The sequence below is a fragment of the Penicillium cosmopolitanum genome (genome assembly GCF_028827165.1).
Source record: "Penicillium cosmopolitanum strain IBT 29677 chromosome Unknown utg000003l:1.0-3747932.0:1.0-3751027.0, whole genome shotgun sequence".
NCBI classification, from domain to species: Eukaryota; Fungi; Ascomycota; class Eurotiomycetes; order Eurotiales; family Aspergillaceae; genus Penicillium; species Penicillium cosmopolitanum.
Genome location: NW_026622673.1, coordinates 2,971,649 through 2,992,955, shown reverse-complemented (window position 1 = coordinate 2,992,955; position 21,307 = coordinate 2,971,649). Strand labels below are relative to the sequence as shown.

General features: G+C 46.1%; 6 protein-coding genes across 6 annotated transcripts; 4 read left to right on the top strand and 2 right to left on the bottom strand.

The window, feature by feature from the left end:
- Positions 1-1,175: 1,175 nt before the first annotated feature.
- On the top strand, positions 1,176-2,618 carry egl2 (putative endoglucanase; the record flags this gene model as incomplete). The annotated part of the gene is made up of 5 exons (XM_056625783.1): positions 1,176-1,263; positions 1,314-1,525; positions 1,573-1,637; positions 1,692-1,789; positions 1,840-2,618. 5 exons carry the CDS (start codon positions 1,176-1,178, stop codon positions 2,616-2,618), a joined length of 1,242 nt encoding a protein of 413 aa, XP_056494365.1.
- Positions 2,619-5,989: 3,371 nt separating this feature from the next.
- N7509_001145 (uncharacterized protein) lies at positions 5,990-7,048 on the top strand (the record flags this gene model as incomplete). The annotated part of the gene is made up of 1 exon (XM_056625782.1): positions 5,990-7,048. The coding sequence occupies one exon, from the start codon at positions 5,990-5,992 to the stop codon at positions 7,046-7,048; it is 1,059 nt and encodes a 352-aa protein (XP_056494364.1).
- A 1,476-nt stretch (positions 7,049-8,524) lies between these two features.
- Positions 8,525-9,367, bottom strand: N7509_001144 (uncharacterized protein; the record flags this gene model as incomplete). The annotated part of the gene is made up of 1 exon (XM_056625781.1): positions 8,525-9,367. The coding sequence occupies one exon, from the start codon at positions 9,365-9,367 to the stop codon at positions 8,525-8,527; it is 843 nt and encodes a 280-aa protein (XP_056494363.1).
- A 707-nt stretch (positions 9,368-10,074) lies between these two features.
- On the top strand, positions 10,075-13,257 carry N7509_001143 (uncharacterized protein; the record flags this gene model as incomplete). Its single annotated transcript, XM_056625780.1, has 1 exon — positions 10,075-13,257. The coding sequence occupies one exon, from the start codon at positions 10,075-10,077 to the stop codon at positions 13,255-13,257; it is 3,183 nt and encodes a 1,060-aa protein (XP_056494362.1).
- A 2,522-nt stretch (positions 13,258-15,779) lies between these two features.
- On the top strand, positions 15,780-18,460 carry N7509_001142 (uncharacterized protein; the record flags this gene model as incomplete). Its single annotated transcript, XM_056625779.1, has 5 exons — positions 15,780-16,049; positions 16,105-16,239; positions 16,422-17,186; positions 17,234-17,380; positions 17,444-18,460. 5 exons carry the CDS (start codon positions 15,780-15,782, stop codon positions 18,458-18,460), a joined length of 2,334 nt encoding a protein of 777 aa, XP_056494361.1.
- A 471-nt stretch (positions 18,461-18,931) lies between these two features.
- On the bottom strand, positions 18,932-20,045 carry N7509_001141 (MARVEL domain-containing protein; the record flags this gene model as incomplete). The annotated part of the gene is made up of 5 exons (XM_056625778.1): positions 18,932-19,085; positions 19,159-19,290; positions 19,379-19,479; positions 19,547-19,807; positions 20,025-20,045. 5 exons carry the CDS (start codon positions 20,043-20,045, stop codon positions 18,932-18,934), a joined length of 669 nt encoding a protein of 222 aa, XP_056494360.1.
- Between the last annotated feature and the right edge of the window lie 1,262 nt (positions 20,046-21,307).

Sequence of the window (21,307 nt, the reverse complement as noted above, 5' to 3'; positions counted from 1 at the left end):
CGGGCGTGGTTCGCACTCGGATCTTCTTTTCATTCCTCGAAATCCGGACCTGGTAGCTGTGCATGGAATTTCTACCGTCACTCCGTCCTGGCCAGAGAAGGCGAGGAAAATCAGGTCTTGGTAGTACGCCGCCGGTGAGATCGTGTCCTGCTAGAGAGCAGGAACAGGATAAAGACCGATAAATGGGTGTTTGCTTGTTCGTTTGGTGTGCTTGCTCTCTTGTTTTGGACTGACAAATCAGAATTCGGCAATCAGCCTGACGATACCGAAAGCAACCCTATGAACACCGTTTCTTCGTTTCAACTTTCAATCAGGTTGCGTTCTAGGTCGGGGTGCTTGGAATGCCCAGGAAACAAACAAATTGGAAAGGCACTAGGGCTTGCCTAGTCGGAGCGCCCTCCGCCTGGCGTTGCTCCCCTGCATCTTGCAGAAATGTGACGAACATAACTGCGGTAATACTCAACTCCCCCAAGTTCTTTTATAATCAAAGATCTACCGAGGTCTACAATCAAATCCTTCGAGACCGTACAAGTTCCGGTATTTTGCCGGATCAAGATGCTGATCGCTCCTGGCTTTGACCTGGCTTCCCCGCATGAATAGGGGGGAGTGATGTGACACTGGCGCCCCGCTCATCTTGCAACAAACTAAATAATGGGATTCTCGACAAGCTCGATGATAAGCTTTCCACTGAAGCCAGATTGCCTGTTTTGGTCCGGAAATCTCTCCATATTACCCGTCGTCAACATCTGAACTTCTTTTCTAATCCGCTCGAAAGACCTAACTTGCCTACTCATCTCCGATGTCAAGCGTTAGACAGATCTTCCTATGCCGTGCTCAATGCCGTGTCGAATCTAGCCATTGCCAATCTGCACGGCCTATTCTGTCTTAGTACGGGGTCTTAATTCCCGGAGGCTTCTTCACGATGAGTTAACCAGACCAGGTGGGCGATCCAGAAACCTTGTTCTGGATAAGATCCTCTGCAGTACCGCGGATGTTGAAGGCCTTTCCCCTGGGGGAAAGGAGCGATGCGGCTGCATTACCGCGGAGGAAAAGGCCATTGCCGATAGCCCCGGAATTATGGGTTCTTCACTGCATATAAATTGCCTTGGGACAATCTCTTCATGGAGTTCAATAACTTCCGAGCTACCAGACATCAAAATTCGACATTCAAAAGCATGAGATACACTCTGTTCCTCTTAGCAAGCGCTGCCCTGGCTCTGGCAGTGCCCCAAGGCAACTCCAAGCGAGCATCGTCCTTTGTTTGTATGTATAGGACCTACCAAGACCGAGGCAAAGCTGATCATTTTCCGTAGGGTTTGGCGCGAGCGAGTCTTGCGCGGAGTTTGGCAATCAGAATATTCCGGGTGTATTGGGAACTGACTACACTTGGCCGGACACTTCGGCTATTCAAACCCTACGCAATGCGGGTATGAATATTTTTCGGGTGCCATTCTTGATGGAGAGATTGGTTCCCAATACGTTGACCTCAACTCCGAATGAGATTTACCTGCAAGGCCTGAAGAGTGTAAGTTGTCCTTCTCTACAATGCAATCTATACTTATCTATTTCCAGACGGTGGAGTTTATCACCTCTACCGGCGCGTATGCTATTGTTGACCCACACAATTACGGGCGATAGTCAGTTGGCATTCATCGCTTCTCTACCTGAACCTTTACTTACTGGTGAACTAGCTATGGCAACATTATCACCTCAACGAGTGACTTTGCTGCGTTTTGGACTACAGTGGCAACGGAGTTTGCATCGAATGACAAGGTCATCTTTGACACGAGTAAGCCTTCACAATTGGACTTGTTTTCTTCCTCTTACTAATATCTTCAGACAACGAATTCAACACGGAGGATCAAACAGTAGTTCTGAATCTCAATCAGGCAGCCATTAACGCCATCCGTGCTGCCGGAGCCACCTCGCAGTATATTTTCGTGGAAGGAAATTCGTGGAGTGGTGCCTGGACGTGGACATCAGTTAATAGCAACCTGGTCAACTTGACGGACCCCCAGAACAAAATCGTCTACGAGATGCACCAGTATCTCGACTCGGACGGTTCTGGCACATCTGACACATGCGTCAGCACGACAATTGGCCAGGAGCGTGTTCAGTCGGCGACAGAATGGCTGCAAAGCAATGGAAAACTTGGATTCTTGGGCGAATTTGCCGGTGGTGCCAACTCAGTCTGTCAGAGTGCCGTGACCGGAATGCTGAGCTACATGCAAGAGAACAGTGACGTCTGGCTAGGGGCATCATGGTGGGCCGCAGGGCCATGGTGGAGTACCTATATCTTCTCCATGGAGCCGCCCTCGGGAACTGCTTATACATACTACCTTAACCTCTTGTCTGCCTACTTTCCCTCCAACTCAGGCAGTTCGGGCGGCTCTACAACCACTTCTACCACTACCACACGCTCTACGTCGTCGTCGACCACTACTGCAACCACCACCACTAAATCCACCACCAAGTCCACCACTAGCACAGGATCTACTGCTACTGCAACGGTTTCTCACTGGGCGCAGTGTGGTGGCGTTGGCTGGACGGGGGCCACGGCATGTGCCAGCCCGTATACCTGCCAGGTACAAAATGCGTACTATTCACAGTGTCTTTAAGCAAGAAGTATCATGAATATAACGAGGATTTCAAATCATGTGCGTGAAAATTGAACATGAATAAAGATACTAAGTAGAAGCATAGTTGTTAATCCTAAGCTTTGTTTTTATGGGATAGATGAATCTTTCCCAGGTGGGAGATATTCCCCATGAGGGACATCTGAATGGATCATCTTCTCTTACACTGTCTTCCACATCCATCAGTTTGGCAGTAAATATAGCTTATTATCGATCAAATGTACTATTTATCCCCCTATTAGGGGATTTCTGGTACATACGACCATAGGGTGTGGAGAACAGGGCTTCCCGTCCGCTCAGCCGTACTTAAGCCACACGCCGGCAGGTTAGTAGTATGGTGGGTGACCACATGCGAATCCCTGCTGTTGTATGTCCGTGTCCATCCATTTTTTCTTTATTTATCTATTTTTTGATTCGTTGGCAAAAATACCCTTCAGTCAGCTTAGCCCTTTGTGAGGATGCTCAGATGCTCACAGATCAACGTACAGCGTAGTATACGAAGCAATGAAAGAAAATAATAGCTTGAGGAGAAGAAGAAGAAGAAGGAGGAAGCTGAGATGGAACTAAGTACATGTAGGCAGTGGATGCCTAAGTGGATGCCGCAGGCGCAAGGCATCCACAAATGGTAACAACACCAGTTCGTTACACCCTTCCCAACACCACCACTGCGGCCCTGTTTTAATCATTTTCGCTCTCTTTTGGAGATGTGTTGTACTCACTGGTTTGCCGACACTGAAAAATAATAATATGTGGTAGCGAGTACCATATAGAGTCTCGCGCAATTCATAGAGCATCTGACAAAAATAACAGTGTTTGCTATCAAGGATACCCGGGGTTCAACTCATATTATATTCCTAAAAAATACAGATAGTGGCCTCGAGATAACAGAAAAGAGCACCAGAGAAGGTGTTTACTTACAAAATCGCAATTACCACCTAGATAGCTATTAGATATAAATCCCATACAGCTCATAGCACACACTCGGGTAGAAACACATCATCTCTTCCTGTTGGGATTTGACTCCAACATTCTATATAGGATTCATTTCGGCGTTCCAATTAATCAGTTCATCATTCAATACCCAGGCACGAGCCCGACATTCCCTGTCACCGTTTCTCATCATTGCTACTGCTCGCATCATGTACGTTGCTGCCAATTCCGATGCGTCTGTTTTCAACAGTATCGCAATCGACTTAGAAGCGAAGCAGAAAGCTTGTGTCTCGAATTGCCATGTCAGCACTTCTTTTTCCTGTATGAATCGAGTGGTCTTATTCAGCAGTCTTGTCAATAGGGGCATGCTGAGGAAGTGGTCTTGAGTGATATAAAATGTGAAATAGGCAAAACCGTGCAGTACAAATATTTCACGCTCGACATTCGGCGGTATCTGTGATTCTGCCTCTGCAAGAGCTTTTTGAAACTCGACGATTATAGCATCACACTTCTCGGGTCTTTCACACCAATGTTTAGAGTAATTTGCCCACATTGACAAGACACTCGGATCATTTCTCGATTTCAAGACCGTTTGAAAACAATGAATTGATCTCAAGTAGCCTATTCGCAATGTATACCATAGCGCGTCTCCGTCCATACATTTCAGAGCCCCTAGAAGTCGAACTATTGACGTATTGGATGGACGTTCGGCTTCGGCAAGTGCATGAAGCCATCCTATGAAGTTGTATAGATGACCGTAGTTATTTATCATTCCTCCGACTTCTTTAAGATAGTAACAGACTCGCCAGAACTTGATCATCATGGATGGATGGTTGGACTTTGCCATTGGCTCAAGATTGCGAAGAATCCAATCGAAAGCTTCAGCCGCCTCATCTATGGATGATTTTCTCAGTGCAACACTCATTTCATACGCCTTGTCACTGAGATTTTGCCAAGTTCTAAAGGATGTGTCCTCTGTATCATGAAGAAGGCTAGGTTTGTATCCACCCTTATTGAAAGCTTCAAGGATATAATCATACACCGAGAACAATACCGATTCTTGTCGTTGAAAGATTTCCGGATTGCGCACTGACGCGGGGTTATTTGGGATCGAGTGATCGATGAGAGCATAGAAGACTCTCTCTGCTGCTTTCACGTCGTGTCTTTGACGCTGTGGCGTACTTTTGCTCGATTCTTCTGACTTATCTTGGGAATCTTTCGAATTCTTGAAAAGTTTCCAACGATGTAATTTGGAGTTGTAGCCTTTCAGTCTTTTCAAGTTTGAATGTTAGCCATCGTGTGCTCCATGTAGAGAGCGTGACTGACGTTGGCTCAAAGTGATAAACTAGCCTCATGATACTCCTCATATCATTCTTATTTCTATTATTGTGAATGTATATACGACGTATAGCTTCCTTGAGTGATCCCCATTGTTCTGCCGAAGGAATGAAAGGGCAAAATCTGTCCCTTGTTTCCAGAGGATCACAGGATGACGTGCTGCTTATGTTTGAATGTGGGAAATGGGTCCGCACAAGTGTGTTTGACATCTCAAAACTTTCTTCTGGGGTCGTGCTTTGAAAGGAGCCGGTTTCCTGTGGCATAGACATGTTAGGACCATGATCATATCTCCATTCCGTTACTCATTTAATCCGCATGTTTATTGAGCATACACCACCATACCTGAGAGACTGGGCGGAATTGGGACTTGGTGTTTTGAGAGAAGATGAATCCACAGCCAGCTTGGACTAGTTCCAAGTAATTGGACCCCTTTTGTGAAATCTCAAAAGCTCAAAAGGGACAAGAAAAGCTAGGAACTTAAGAGAAGCTCATAATAGAGGCATCCAGGTCGGTACTGTTCATTTTCACATACTGACGTGGTTTTCCTATCTGTGCGTGACGACCACCCACCTATCACTAAGTCCAGGCAAGCAGTAACAGGCACCGGTGAGCGCTTTTGGGTAGGTCATGGGATTAACCAGGCTTCACGAGGTCCAATCAATTATGAGGCGACGCCTCAGCTCTGTTAAAAATTCAAATGTAATCTTGATTGGTCCACGCTAAAGTTCCATGCATATCTACCTATAGCCATGCAGGGCGAATCGGGTACGGCGGGGGACCGAATGTCTTGGCGAACTGTCTCCAATTACCTCCAACATGGTGCTGATTGACAAATATTTAAGGGAACTAATACCTCAAGGATTGTCATGCTGTTAGTTCTCTCCCTCGCAGCTTTCTCGCACTAAAAAACAGAAATCGAATCGAGAGTTCTTTTTTGTGTTCCTTAAAAGAACAGTTTGAAAAGCCTCGCAAGATTCCCATCCGGGCTTTTCATCTCTATTCTTGTACTGGTCTTTGACCTGAATTCGGGGCTACATTCAATAAAAATATATTTGATTCCGTGCTCTCGATTACCTGTCTCAATCATGGCCAAGAATAAGGGGCTTTTTGCTAGAATGAAAAGCGGTATGATGTCCGGGGCCACTGAGTATGCCTTAGACACAAGAGTTGTCAAGACACTTATGGGCATTGCTCAGAAGGCTAGTCTTACGGCCGACTCAATCAACCGTTATGTCCCTAAAATGGAGATAATGGGGAATTCGGTTTGCGACAACATTGTTTTTGCCACCAAGTTCAGCATGATTGCTTCCACAGCTGGCATTGGCATTGCTATCGTGGCTGTATACCAAGGAATTGAAGCTATGAACCTCATCGGGGACCGCATCAAAGGTATCAGCGAGGAATTAAGGGTTTTAACAACACTGAATGCGATGGAGGTTGTTCCAAAGTACATTTATGATTTTATCAGGGAAGGCCTCGACAAGCAGTTCGATGACGGAAAAAGTCATTGGTTTTTTGTCTACCACCCTGACACTTTTTGGACGCCTAGATTTTGCAAATCTATAAGGGAACGGCCCCTCGATCCCCGTTTTGTTGGATATACAAATCAACTCGATGCACTCTTTATCTTCCTGTTAGCCACGAGAGCTGAATTAACCCGAGAGGAAAGAGAAGCCAGAAGAAATGGCGAAAAGCTTCGATCTGTGAAGTTTCATGTCATCATACCTGTCCATCAGCCCACAGTACTTCCAGAGTTTCTGAAATTCCCGGAGAAAGTCGGTGACTTTATTGTGGAAGGGAAAACATACGGGAATAAAGAGTTAGTGTGGCTCAACCTTCCGCCTGAACAGGAGAGGTTCCTTGATGGCATTGGAAACTGGGAACCCCCTACTCCGTCCAGCATAGACATTTTTATGAGCTGGGCTGGATTGCGTGAGATGCCTAGACAGGAAGAGCCACGTGTTCTGGGCTGTCTCCCACAACACATTTCAGAGAGCGATGAAAGCTCCGACTCTGAGTTAGACTCGCCGGTTAGCGAACATAAACCTGATGTTGGCGACAATCTTTCACTGCCGGGAAGCAGGCGGCGTGTTCGACGAAGACGCAGGAAAAATAGCAAGAGAAACGATGTAAAATTAGATTGAACTTCGAGAAACGCTTCGGGAAAGGTAATGTAGTTCATACAATCGAACACCTTTATCGGAATTGTCTCACCTATCAGATAGATTCAATGCCTCCTTATAGTCCCTTTCTGTTCGCGGTAGTACTGCACAGGCTATTACCCTGTTGTTAATGTTGTCAAGATCGATCAAGAGATAATCGCTTTTTTTGTTCCCCATGGTGGAGATCAGTGAAGAAGCGACCGAGTGAGGGGTCAAAAGCAGCAGCTAATTGAAGATGACTCGGTGAACAAGTGCGAAGGCCTTTCATTTTATCGCTCATCTGCGCTCTAGCTCCTCGTTGAATCTTTCACTGCAGGAATCTACAAATGCGACTTTTGCATGTCAGTTCCGGCCCTTCACCTGAGTGGCTGAAGGCGCGCCCGCTAGGGCGGCGAGCCACCTAGGTCGAACACTCGTGGGCGCTAGGTGACCATCAACGTACAATATCTGTTGTATGTTTTGGCTTTTTTGTATAATTTTTGGTTTCTCTTCGTTGGGTTCGTTTAGTGCCCTTGCCGCCCTACCACTTCAGTCCCTTCAGCCCTTCAGCCCTTCACCCGAACACCCCTGAACCCCCATGGAAGGCGTGGCCACTCGGCTAAACCTGCCACGCTTCGTGCCTCCTGCCATGTAACACCGCCTCACCCTTCACGTACATTAATGCTCTCTTGGGTTCTTCAAATAACCTGGTTTGCTGATGATGCGATACTTTGTGGCCATCACCACTGTCTGATCCGTTATCGGGAACGTTCTCTTGAGCGACGCAGTTCAAATCCTTACGGCGAAATAGGCACAGAACCTAATACGACAAGCTGAGAATTGACAACCCTTGAACCAGTGTCCTGCAATACAGACTCTGTACCAGCGACTAACTACTGCGGGAGGGATGCATAGGGTGACCTTCAATCGTGGGCCTAAGATGTTGATCCACCACTGATCACGTATTCCGTCACCAATATTCAGAACTTCGTAATCACTTACAATTGCTGCGAAGAGCTTCCTAACTTCGACGAGAATATCTAATTCATTGTTGATTACATCTAGCATTGTGATCCTGGACACAGCATAGTATCATTTAAATAGATTGCTATTTGGCTTCCTCGATGTATGTCTGGCTAATAGTCGGTTTTTTGCCTGGGAGATAATGGTCGAGAACCGTTTCTTGTTAAGAGACTTGGGTTAAGAGGGGGGGGGAGCAAATAAACGACTGAATTCTTCTGCATTACATGATACGAAAATACGAAAATACGAAAAAATAAAATAATCTTTTTATGTTCGCGTCTCCGGTTAATGAATTCCGAGAAACCAAGCACGTCACGAGTTTTGAAATCAAATACGATGCAAGTCCCCAATATCGTGGTAAGTTGGAGCCTTTTATACTCCACTGCCATTCGTACTGCATACGCTGGGAAAAAATCTATAGCATTTGAAAAAAAAATTATCAGAAGACCGTGAACCCTATCCTGAGTCAACACCAATGTTCGAAAAGATAATTTCCTCCGATCCGGCTATGTGCATGTCATGGTCACTTTCCAGCGACAGTTCATCATCCAGTGTAACCTCCACCATGTCTTCTATGTCACTCTGAAGGTACCGAGGGCGGTCGTATCTCTCCCATCTCGCCTCTTTAGATAGCGTTGCTGTGTCAGCGTGTTTGCTGCAGAAAAATCGAAAACAAACCTTGCGATATTGGACCGCGATGATTTGCTCGCCTTGAGCCACAAATTGACGTTGCAAGTCTTCTGTGAAACCCTTCGAGCCAGCTAGTCCAGGATCGGCTGGTCCAACAATTGGCATAACAACTCCTGATACTGCCAATGCAGTCGAAAGTGGGATAGCCAATTTTCCATCTAAAGTCTTCTGTTCCCGTGATTGCTCGGTGATTCTAGCATCCAATGCGGTGTGGTAGCCAACCACAAGATATATGTTCTCTCCCTCATCACTAGTACGATCCATCCACTTCTGGACATCTTGCGACTTCACGGCATCCCGGAACCACTGGTTATTGTTGTCCAAGTAATATGTCTTTATTTGCTTGGTGGTAATATGAATCGAAGCATTTGTACGCTTTGACACAGAGGAGGAGAAGAACGTGGTAAGGTCAGAGCCAAAATTACGTTGAGCTCTTAGAGAGTCAACGCCGTCGTACTGGGTTGCAACTTTCTCGATAGTGTTGAAATATTGACCTGGTCTCGGATCGTAGTAATCTCGCTGAGGCTCATCGATATTGGTGACGAAACGTCCTAGCTTAATAGCGGATGGTGGTAGAAAGAAGTCCGAGAGAAGAACGCTCTCACGCATTCTGAAGGAAATCAAATACTGAGAGGGGAGTGGACAGGATGAAAGCAATTACGTGGCACAAGATGGAATGTGAGGAGATAGCTACGACAAGGCAGAATCGGGTTTAGTCTACAAGGGACCGAACGCGCTATGGGCCTTGCGGCTGATCTCGGGTACTTTCTCAGCTTCGGTAATTAGGGCGGATTAATATTAGATACTGTAACACATTTACTCTCAAGAAATCATGAAGACAATGATAATGATAAGTTTTCTCCCAAGTCATTAGTTGCGAATAGACTTATAGGTGTTAATCATACGCTAAATGGACATCCTGATGACAGACGATGGGAAATTTGCCGTCTATCGCATTGACTGGTTTCATATGCGCAGAGATAATTTGAGAGGGGTAAAATAACGTGGTGTCTTTTGATTGGAAGCCTAGAGGGATAGTAGAGGGATAGCTGCTTATGTGATTAAATCTACCGCAGGGAGCACCCAGTAAGCCGACAAAAGTACCAACGACCTTAGAGAAGCGACCTGGTCTCGATGATCATCCTAATTTTGCATCTTCAGGCCAGAATTTTTATGCGGCTGATAAATTTATGCTGTAATAGAGTCATTCCAAGTTCCAAGCCTTTTCTCAAAACATAAATCTCGATAATTCCACACTCCAGAGAGCACCCATCTCCGAGCCAAGCTCCAAAGACAACACGGACGAACAGATACAGATGGCCGACTTAGAAGAAGCGATACAGGTGTCTCGTCGAGCAGTACAAGCCACTCCCAAAGACGACCCCCAACTTATAGGGTGGTTAAACAATCTCGGAAACGATCTCGAACGTCGATATGAGCGAATAGGACAGGTGAACGATCTTGAAGAGGCCATTCAAATGTCTCGCCAGGCCATTCAGGTCGCGCCTAACAACCACCCCGAGATGAAATGGCTATTGAATAGCCTGGGGGATAAGCTCAGACGCCTATATGAACAGAGAGGACAGGCAGAAGACCTTGGAGAGGCAATCCAGGTCTATCAGCAGGCGACCAATACCCCCTCTGGCAACTACCTTAATCTCAAATGGCTCTTAAGTGGGCTTAAAAGCATGCTTGAAATTCGATATGATCAGACAGGACAGATAGAAGACCTTGAAGAGGCGATTCGAGTGTCTCGTCAGGTGATTCAGGCCACGCCTACCGATCACCCCGGGACAGAATGGCTATTATATAGCCTTGGGAATAAGCTCGAACACCGATATGAACAAAGAGGACAGGCAGAAGACCTTGAAGAAGCGATTCAGCTATCTCGCCAAGTGATTCAAACCACTTATGATCATCCTCGGCTTCCAGAGCTCTTACATAACCTCGGGACTAAGCTCACTAGTCGATATGAACGAGCAGGACGGATGGATGACATTGAGGAGGCCATTCAGGTGTCTCGCCAGGCTGTGAGCGCCACACTTCATAGAGACCTTATTCTGGCGAAATTCTTGAACAGCCTTAGTCACCAGCTCGGATGTCGATACAAACGGGTAGGACGGTTAGAAGACCTAGAAGAGGCGATTCTACTCTACCGTCAGGCAATTGAGATCACCAAGACCACAACCAATGACTATCAAAATCTTGCGGTGTTATTCAATGGCCTTGGAAACAGCCTAGAAAGTCGCTATATACAAAAGGGACAGCTAGACGACCTTGAAGAGGCGATTCTACTGTCTCGTCAGGCTGTCGAGATTATCTCTGAAGACCATGTCAACCTTGTGATAATCTTAAATGGCCTTGGAAACCAGCTTGGACTTCGTTACGATCGAACAGCTCAGGTGGATGACCTTGAAGAGGCTATCCAGTTATATCGCAGGGCGATCCGCATGTTTCGCAAGACCGCTATTCATGGTCATCTCACTCTTGCAGGGCTATTAAATAATCTTGGAAGCAGACTAGAATCTCGATTCAAACAAAGAGGACAGATAGAGGACCTTGAAGAGGCTATCCAGTTATCTAGACAGGCAGTTCAAGCAACTCCTGATGACCACCCTGACCATGGCCGGTGGTTGAATAACCTTGCAAATATACTTGAAAAGCGATTCGAGGAAACATCACAGAAAGAGAACCTCAAAGAGGCGATCCATCTATCTCGCAAGGCAGTCCAGAGCACCCCTGAAAATCATCCTCAACGTGCGACGCTGTTATATAACCTCGGGCTCAAGCTTGCAAATCGATATAACCAGACAGGGCAGATAGAAAATCTCGAGGAGGCAATCCAAGTATCATACCAAGCGTTTGAGGCTGCACCGTCGCCCCCGTTAGAACGCATCACCGCTGCAACTTTAGCTCTTCAACTTCTAATTAAGCAAGGGGATTACTCTACCGGCTATACACTAACTGTGGAAGCTATCGAACTGCTAAAGCTCGCCCACCACAGCATTTTGTCTTTTCAGGATCGACAATATATTGCCTCTCATTTTTCTGGCATCGCAACACAAGCTTGCTCTCTTGCTCTTCAAATTGGGCAGCCTCTTTCTGAAGCCCTGCGATTGTTAGAAAGTGGACGTGGTGTTGTTCTAAGCCTTCTTATGAATGACCGGAGCGACACGGCTAAGCTTAAAGATGTCCATCCCGCATTATGTGCACAATACGAAAGTCTCCAACTTGAGGTAAATACTCCTCTTGAGAGCCCCACAACCAAGCAGACGCATGAACCTATCTCCACAAGACGACCAAAAGCTATCGAGGAGCTCCAAAAATGCATACAGGAGATACGACACCTTCCAGGGTACATCTCCTTTCAACAAGGCCCCACTGCGGAGCAAATTCAAAATGCCGCTGATGAGGATAACATAGTCATGGTAAATGTTACCGAGTTACGAAGTGATGCTATCATTATCTGTTCCTCTGGAATTTCATTAGTTCCTCTTCCTACATTCAGCACAGTCCAAGCACAAGGATGGATCAATCAGAACCTAACGATAGCTTCTTCACGGAGGGAAACAGCGCTCAAGAACAAAGCATACTGCGGCTTTTTGTCCTGGCTCTGGCATCATTGCGTAAAGCCTGTCTTGAGTGAGATCAGCCAATTTTCTCACCCATCCCCAGAAAATCTCCCAAGGGTCTGGTGGATTGGAACCGGACTTGCCAGCTCTTTCCCCTTTCATGCTGCATGTGAAACCTGCAATGAACCGACGACTGAAAGAACGTTTAATCGCGTTCTATCTTCTTACACACTTTCAATAAAAGCACTACTACATGCTAGAGAACAGATTTCTATCTCTATCCCATCAAGAAAAGACACTTCAAAGCTACTTATGGTTACCATGGCCACCACACCAGGTGCCAATAACCTACCTGGGGTAAAGGCCGAAAAGTTCGCTGTTCTAGAAGCACTGAGTGATTCTATTCAACTAGATGTTCTCGACCAACCAGACTCCGCAAGCGTGATACGCCGGATTCGGGGGTGTAACATTGCCCATTTTGCCTGCCACGGAATCTCAGACCCAATTGATCCCTCTCAGAGTGGCCTTATACTGCAGACTGCCACTGCAAATCCAATGCAGGATGTACTTAGTGTTCTGAGACTCTGCGAAAATCATTCTACATGTGGAGAGATTGCATATCTCTCTGCGTGTTCAACAGCAGAGAGCAAGGCAGAACGTTTAATGGATGAGGCCCTGCATGTTGTGAGTGGTTTCCAGGTTGCCGGTTTCAGACACGTCATTGGGACTTTATGGCCATCTGATGACAATGTGTGTGTTGAGGTTGCGAGGTCGTTTTATACTGAGCTTTATCGAAATGGTGCTCTGGAGTACACTGACAGAACTGTCGCGATGGCACTCCATAAAGCAGTCTTGGCCGTTTCGACGAGTGTTGACTACCGAAAACGGCCGTTATACTGGGCACAGTACGTCCATTATGGTGCTTGAGAATATATTATGAGCACTTAAAGCATCACCTAGCACACGGCGGGAGTGGACGGCCGGGAAATGAAAATGCCAAATCCTCTTCAGGTGCATACGAACTAGGTCACGTTTCAATTACAACCATGCGATTGATCCCTACACGGACTTTTCCTCCCCCTTGACTTGTATCTTGTTGCTAGCAGTTCTATGAAAAGCTCCACCGGTATCCGAACATGTTCACATTACGGTCAAATAGGTAGTTTTCTCCTGCCCCGAACCTAAATTCTACATTTCGATGAATTGAGTTTTCTAAATCCTAGAACTGTACTTTGAGCTCGAGTCTACATATCTGCCGTTCAGGCACGGCAAAAATCTCCTATTACCTCTCACCAGTACAATATTGACAGTACATCTATCAGCTTGTCAAGTTTCCACCTTTTCGCATCTCTTTCAGACTCAAGCAAAGACTACTCAATATTCACGAGCCAATGGAATCGGGAATAAAGGTCTCTCGCCTACGAATATCCAGAGCTTCCAAATACGGCTCCATGTACAGAGACTCCCGTCAGCTTGACGTGTAGCATATTTAGTTAGTACCGTAATTTCGCCCACAAGCATCTCATCTGCCGCGGCCCACTCGATAGAAAGAACAGCAGTCCAGGCAACCTCATAGAAGTCAAGAATATTAGGGATATTGCGATCTGCCATAATGCGAAGGGAAGTACAAAGCGCTGGTAGACAGGTTGGTGTCACGATAGGGTATGGGGTTCGCCTAGGTACATCGATAAGGAACCTGGAATTGAGTCACAAAAAAATAAGACCTGCGTGAGAAAAGAATGGGCAGAGATATAATCACATACAGGAAGTGTTCCTCTAAACAAGAATCAGTGCCTTCTAATTCCTATTGTAGTAGGGAGACCACTCCTCTCTACTAGTTACATGGGGCTGTCTACGGTTGCAACTCTATAGTCGGTTTCTGTTTGTGATGATTCTTGGCGGCTTATTATCTTGTTATCGTCAAGATTGATTAAGACATGATCGCTTTGTATAGACTTCATGGTGGAGTCAACCAAAGACGTGGCTAGACGAAGTAATGACCTTGTGAAAAGAGGGGAAAAGTTTCATCTTATCGCTTTGTGCACTTGACCGCCCTGCTAAATTTTTTCCTGATGAGGCTCCCAAATGCGACTTTTGCAAATCACTTTTGGGTCTCCAGATGAATTGCTGGACAGGCGCCTGATAGAGCGGCGAGCCGCCTAGGATGAAATCGTGGGCGCTAGGTGACCACCGACATACAAAAGCTGTTGTACGTTTTGGTTTTGGTTTTTTCTCCCCTAGGTTTTCGATTGATAGAAACATTAATTTTTTATTTCTATTCAATTCAATGAGTTTATATTACCGTTTTCTGTTGTGTCGCGATTCGTACTTATAGAGCGGCACTCGGAGCTGCAGGCGAGAGTTTCTAAGACACAGTTTGGCATACGAAACCCGGAGCTGGGGGACCAGGACTGTTGTACTATTGTAATGACCTAGAGTTGTTGTGGCCTACACTTGTATCTAGCTTCCGTCTCAGCTTCCTTCTTCCTCAAGCTATTGTTTTCGTCAAATCGCTACTACTACATTTGCCTGATCGCTACGTCGTATCTTGGTCTCTGTATCTGAGCATCCTCACGATTATATTCGTAGATGCTATTATTACTAAAACCAGCCTATCGGAAAGGTTGAAATTGGGCTTGTAGATACAGTGGCGTTGCAAAAGTTTGAAACCTCTTATTGCCCACCATTATCAACCGCCTTCTAACGGCAGACTAGTAGCTACTGAAATGGAATAAATTGGCCAGTCCATTCCATTTTAGGTAGCTTCTTGTTTCCCTTGGCAAGAAGAGATCAGGGCGGTCAACAGGTTGTTTTAAACTTTTGCAACACCAATGTACCACTTTATGCCATATACCGAAGCTTCAGAAAGCCGCCCTACTAATCAAAGCAAATGATCTGTCTGTATTGTTGGCTGCCAGTGTTGATGAGTTGTCCAATATAGGAGGGTGATGGTCCCTCTCATTCGAGCCATACAATAAGGGGCTGGTATTGCGCTTGTGTGCTTTCACTTGCTTCATGTCACTTCGTTCTTTCTGTGACCAGGGTTTTGTGGCGCTGGGCTAGATCGCTACCGAAGCCCATAACGGTGTTCTGATCAGCCACAGGTGGTCACCTCGCATATCATTGACAACAGTACCCGCCGCTTAAACGCTCATTCGTGGGCTTTCGGTATCATAGGGATCGCTTATAATGACGGTTCATGATGAGTGCGGGGGGTTCATTGGCTCACCCTCTCACAGTTCCCGAAATGGTATTTAAGGAACGGTGTCACTATAAAGTTTTGTCAACCACGGTTTGTCAACGTCAGGACTTCATTCTGCTAAGCTCGAGAAATGGTGCGTCTGTTATGGAGGAGACTAATAATACGTCATTCCGCTATTATTTTCCAGAGCCATCGGGGCTTTCTCCTTGTGTAATCATCACCCTTCCTGTTGGCCTCTCGCGACAATATGACGACAATTCGGATCGCAGATTCTGTGTCTCAGGGCGATGGATTGGGGCGGACTACGGCTCAAGACGACGGAAACGCGGCTACTGGGGTTACAATGTCCCGCACGCGGTCTGTCGCGCGATCCGACGTGGCCGAAAATGATGATAACATATACAATATTCGTTCCCGACCGACGCTACCTGAACGGATTGGTGGCAGATCGACCGTGCCAGAGGAAGCAGACGAGAACCCCAGATTGCAACAAGCTGGTGACTTCAAAGAGAAGCAGGTGTGCAGACCCCTGGAAAGGGAAATTTTGGTACATTCTAGCTCACATTCAATAGATTTTCAAAGGCAGAGTACTTCTGTGGCTGTCTTATCAATCGATTGGCGTCATCTACGGTGACATCGGAACAAGTCCGCTCTATGTCTACTCATCAACGTTCAGTTCGGCACCATCAAGGCAGGACCTCGTGGGCGTACTGTCGATAATTATCTGGACCCTATTTATTATGGTGACGGTGAAATACGTGCTGGTTATCCTTCGCGCAGATAATGATGGTGAAGGGGGTACATTCAGCACGTACGCTCTTCTCAGTCGTTATGCAAGTACACCTTTGGGGGCTCGTATAATCAGGGATGGCAACTGACTTACTTTTAGATGAATATCACCCACCGCGATCCGAGAGAGGCCTCACTAGTCCGGATGAAACGATACTTATCAGGCGACCTTGAACGTGCCGGCCAAAGAGTACGACATCGTATCGAAACTAGCAAATTTGCGAAAGGGCTATTGAAGGTTATAGGGGTATTGGCAGTGACCATGGTTCTTTCTGACGGTCTGCTTACCCCAGCACAGTCAGTATTGGGAGCCGTTCAAGGGATTAAAGTCGTACAGCCTAATATCTCCAAAGGCACCGTGATTGGCGTCACTGATGCTATCCTGGTTTTGTTATTTTCCATTCAGCCGCTCGGAATAACAAAGATTTCCTATGCATTCTCGCCAATCATCATTATCTGGCTCGGTTTTAATGCGGTTTTTGGGATCTACAACATCGTCCGGTACGATGCAAGCGTTTTTCAAGCGTTCAACCCCGCTCTTGCGTTTGATTTCTTAGCCCGTCGTGGTGAGAAGGGATGGAGAATGCTTGGCGGTGTTCTCCTAGCATTTACTGGGGTGGAGGCCCTGTTCGCAGATCTTGGAGCTTTTAGCAGAAGGGCCATCCAGATAAGCTGGCTATGCTACACGTTCCCATGCATTTTGTTGGCATATATCGGGCAAGCAGCATATATCAGTGTCCACCCTGATGCATACTCGAACCCTTTTTTCAATGCCGCGCCACCCGGCACAATCTACCCGTCCCTGGTGATTGCAATTCTTGCTGCCATTGTTGCCTCGCAAGCCATCATAACGGCAACCTTTCAAGTAAGTCAAGGATAATTCTGCGAGATATGATCTAATAGTGCCAGTAGCTGCTCGCACAGGTGATGAAACTCTCGTACTTCCCTCAGATCAAAGTCGTCCACACTTCTCGCACTTTCCATGGCCAACTTTATGTTCCAATCGCGAACTGGCTGCTGATGATTGGTACGATCCTGGTGGCATCAATCTATAATAACGTAAGTTACAGAACTGGACATCCCACTATGCATATAATATTCAAATTCTCACTCTCCCGGCAGACGACGTCGCTGGGAAATGCATATGGTGTCTGTGTCATGTTCGTGACGTTCTTTGACACGTGCATGGTTTCTCTAGCAGCTATGTTCGTGTGGCGAATTAGCCCCTATCTCGTTTTTCTCCCGTGGCTTATAATAGCATGTTTGGATGGCACCTATCTATCTTCAGCACTCACCAAAGTCCCCTCAGGCGCCTGGTTTACTATCGTGCTCAGCTCATTACTTGCTATGCTCTTTCTTTTGTGGCGATATGGTAAAGAGCAGCAATGGTTTGCTGAATCCGAGGACCGCTTCCCTACGTCACACTTCGTTACAACTGAATCGGACGGTCAGATGCGACTCAGTAACCAATATGGCAACACTCCCATCAATTCAAGCCGCGGCCTTGGAATATTTTTTGATAAGGCTGGCGAGACTACCCCGATAGTATTCAGCCAGTTCGTTCTCAAGCTTACGTCAATTCCGGAGGTAACTGTATTCTTTCACTTGCGACCCCTTGAGATGCCTTCGGTGGCCCCTGAGAGCCGACATTCAGTTTCTCGTCTTTCTATCCCAAATTGCTATCGGCTTGTTGTTCGATATGGATACAATGACGTGATCATTGCACCCAACCTTTCAAGCATCATTGTTGATCAAATTCGGAGATATTTATCAACAGCGGAGGTGTCACAACTTGAACAACAGCCGACTCCGTCATTGCCTATCGAGGCAGCCACAAATGAGAGCTCCAACGGTCGCCCATCAGAGAACCGCTCCGATAACATCCCCGCGACGGACGATGGCGAAAATGGTAGTAAACAATTGAATCATCAGTTAGCCAGATTGGAGGAAGCGTGTGCACACAAAGTTCTATACATAATAGGTAAGGAGGAGATGAAGATCAAAACTGAAGCTTCATATGTTAGGAAGACATTGCTGTACTTGTTCTTGTGGATCAGGGATAATACACGAAATAAGATGGCTAATCTTCAGGTGCCTACGGACAAGGTGATTGAAGTGGGATTTTTGAAGGAGATATAATCTTACAAATCCACACCCTTGCAAAAGATTCGGGTTTGGATGGGTGAGGAGAAGACATGAAAAATCTCATGATGGGATGGATCATCGCTGTCTTTGAAATCTCCAGCGTAACCATTTCCTTTTTTTTCAAGATGTGGTACATGTTCCAAATAGATATAATAGAGATAGCGAAAATAAGGACTAGATTTTAGCTGGTAACGGGATATCTGAAGTGTGCTCCTAATAAGGCGAGGAAACGTTCAATCGAAGCTATCGGAACTATCTGGTTGATATGACATTCTGGTAGAGCATAAACTAGAAAGGAAATATTGTGCAGAACACTGAAGAGCAAACAATACTATTAGCCTTTCCAACGTAGAACCTAATAAGCAAGAAAAATCACGAAACCAGAACTCCTACTTCAAACTAAGAACTAACTCCTCGGCCATATAGCCCCAAAAGCCCGCGTAAAGGCGACGGGAACGGCTGCCATCAAACTTGAGAGTGCGCACCATTCGTTGCTGCAGCAGTTCCATTGTTGGCACCATGAGCCGTTAAGTTGGTCTTCTCGGGATGGGTAGTAACTGCTGGCTCATCGAGATAAATATTGGCGATTTCCAAGCACAAGGCACAGAGCGTCCAAAAGCTTTGAGAAGAAATTAGAATGTGTGCTCACATATAGAAAGGGAAAGGAGGCTGATTTTAGCGTGTCAACTCACAATGACAGGAAAGTGAACGCTTCAATAGAATTCCTTCTCCTGCAGGCACCACTGTCCCAACTATAGTAGTGGCATGTGACCCCATTCGCAGAGCCATCAGTTTGCGCAACGAAGATGAATGCTGATAGCCATCTATGTGAGAATTAGCTTCGCGTACTTCAATAGGGTAATAACTTATTCCAGCAATTTTGAAGATATAAATGAGAATGATTTGACTTACAGGGCATAGAAGATTATGTCCAATGGAAGCATATAACCACGGTTGCGATGCATCAATGCGGTGAAGAGAGATGGAATGTAGAAAACCGCAGTGAGCACCGACTACGCGAACAAGTTAGTACTAGGGATGCGAGCAATTGCAAATATCGAAAAAAGCTCAAATGCTCACAATAACAAGGGTGAAAATGACCCGGTAGCCCTTCAGGTGATCGGCAACCCATGCAGTAAGGCCCAAGGTGATTACTGCACTGATCCATAGGAGCAGGCGAACGCCAAAAAGAGAAACGGTCGAATAACGTCTGCGTGATTCCCCATAATTGAGAGTGTTGAATTTCGTAGTTGGGACGATTAGTTTTTGCGAGCAAGCAATTGCCTTAGACAATATACGCTGCGAAATGAGGACTTTGAAGTCAATGACGCTACCGCGAAGCTATATAACCGAGAGACAAGATAGTAGAACTGTTGCTAATTTTTCAGCTATCAGGTGATAGGCCGCCGATAGCCGAAATTCTCGTGCAATCTGTGTTGATCAAGCTCAATGTGGCGTAGTGTTATAGCAGGTCGGCTGATCGATCGCTTCCGTAAATGGAAATATTGGGTGATTTGTTTTTGGCTAACTAAAATCTAAAATAGGTTTGATAGCTTACAGAGCGCAAGAAAAGAAACATAATTCTCCTCAAAATCGACTTTGAATTTAATTTGCAAGCCAGAGGCTATCATTCGGAAAAAAGATAATCTTCGTAGCCCGTTAGAACAGAGTCGCTGTAATACAGATTAAAACGGGAGGAAGGGATGCATCACTAAAACCCACGCAATTCACCAGACCCTCCAAACAATATTATCACTGAGCCGATTTTGAGTGTCCTAAGATGCTGCAAATTCTTAGTCGTTAAAGAGTAGAATTACCAAGTACCATGGAGAACTGACTAGTATTCGTGATGCTATATGTCTAAGTATCGTATAACTATAAAACTGGAGCATTCTTGGAGAGGTCCACATATTTGATTGATAACGTCAACTGTACCTTATGCCCTGGCTAGACTCTCGTCGACCCAATGTAAACGCATGATTGATCATCTGCACGACCCAAACATCTATTAGCGGATTTGGTTACCAAGGTACCAAGGTACCGTCGCGACCAATAAGACCAATGAGCATAATCATGGTGATTCACTGACGTGCATTTCGTCTCTTAGCTCTTATGACTATTTCAACTTTCGAACATGGCTACGATATGCGATTGGCTCCGTGGACAGCGTTGACCTCACCTTTCAATCACGGATTCCATTGGTACGGGTAAGTCGCAAAGGCGATTCCGACCAACCGGTTGTTTCACCGGGAGAGTCGGAAACATGTACACTAGTTTGGGCTGATCATCGCGTTCCGCTCTTGAACAAAAGGCGCCAGAGGGAAATGGATACGGATGGGAGAGTGACACGATAATAGGTGGTGATCGGATGAGAGGAGGCGAGAGCGAAGCTAACTCCAAAGGCCACCCCACGGTTGCCTGAATGCCTGAGGCAGCAGTGGCACCACAACTCAACAAACTCAACAAAGCGCTTACAACGAAAGTCAAAATTTAGCGAACAGGCCTTTCAAATTGAACCTCAAGTTCATATCATCCCTAGCTCATAATTTTTGCTGCCTTTGACCGCTGTTTCAAGACGCGCAGCTTAACAACATTAACGGCCAGCTCAGCAACGCCTTTGTACGATTTGCATCCTATCGCCATTACAACCGCCTGGTCCGATCTTGATCATCTGGTCTCAAAGAACAGAATGAAGATTCTCGGAAACTTTTGGCTCTCCTAGTAACTGCTGGAGTATCCGCCGCTTTTGGAGTCAGTTCTGGCACCAAATTGTAATTCGATCATATACCAACTACGGCACCTTTCTCTCGCAAAGGGTCTTTGACTTGCGTCCTGGTTCGC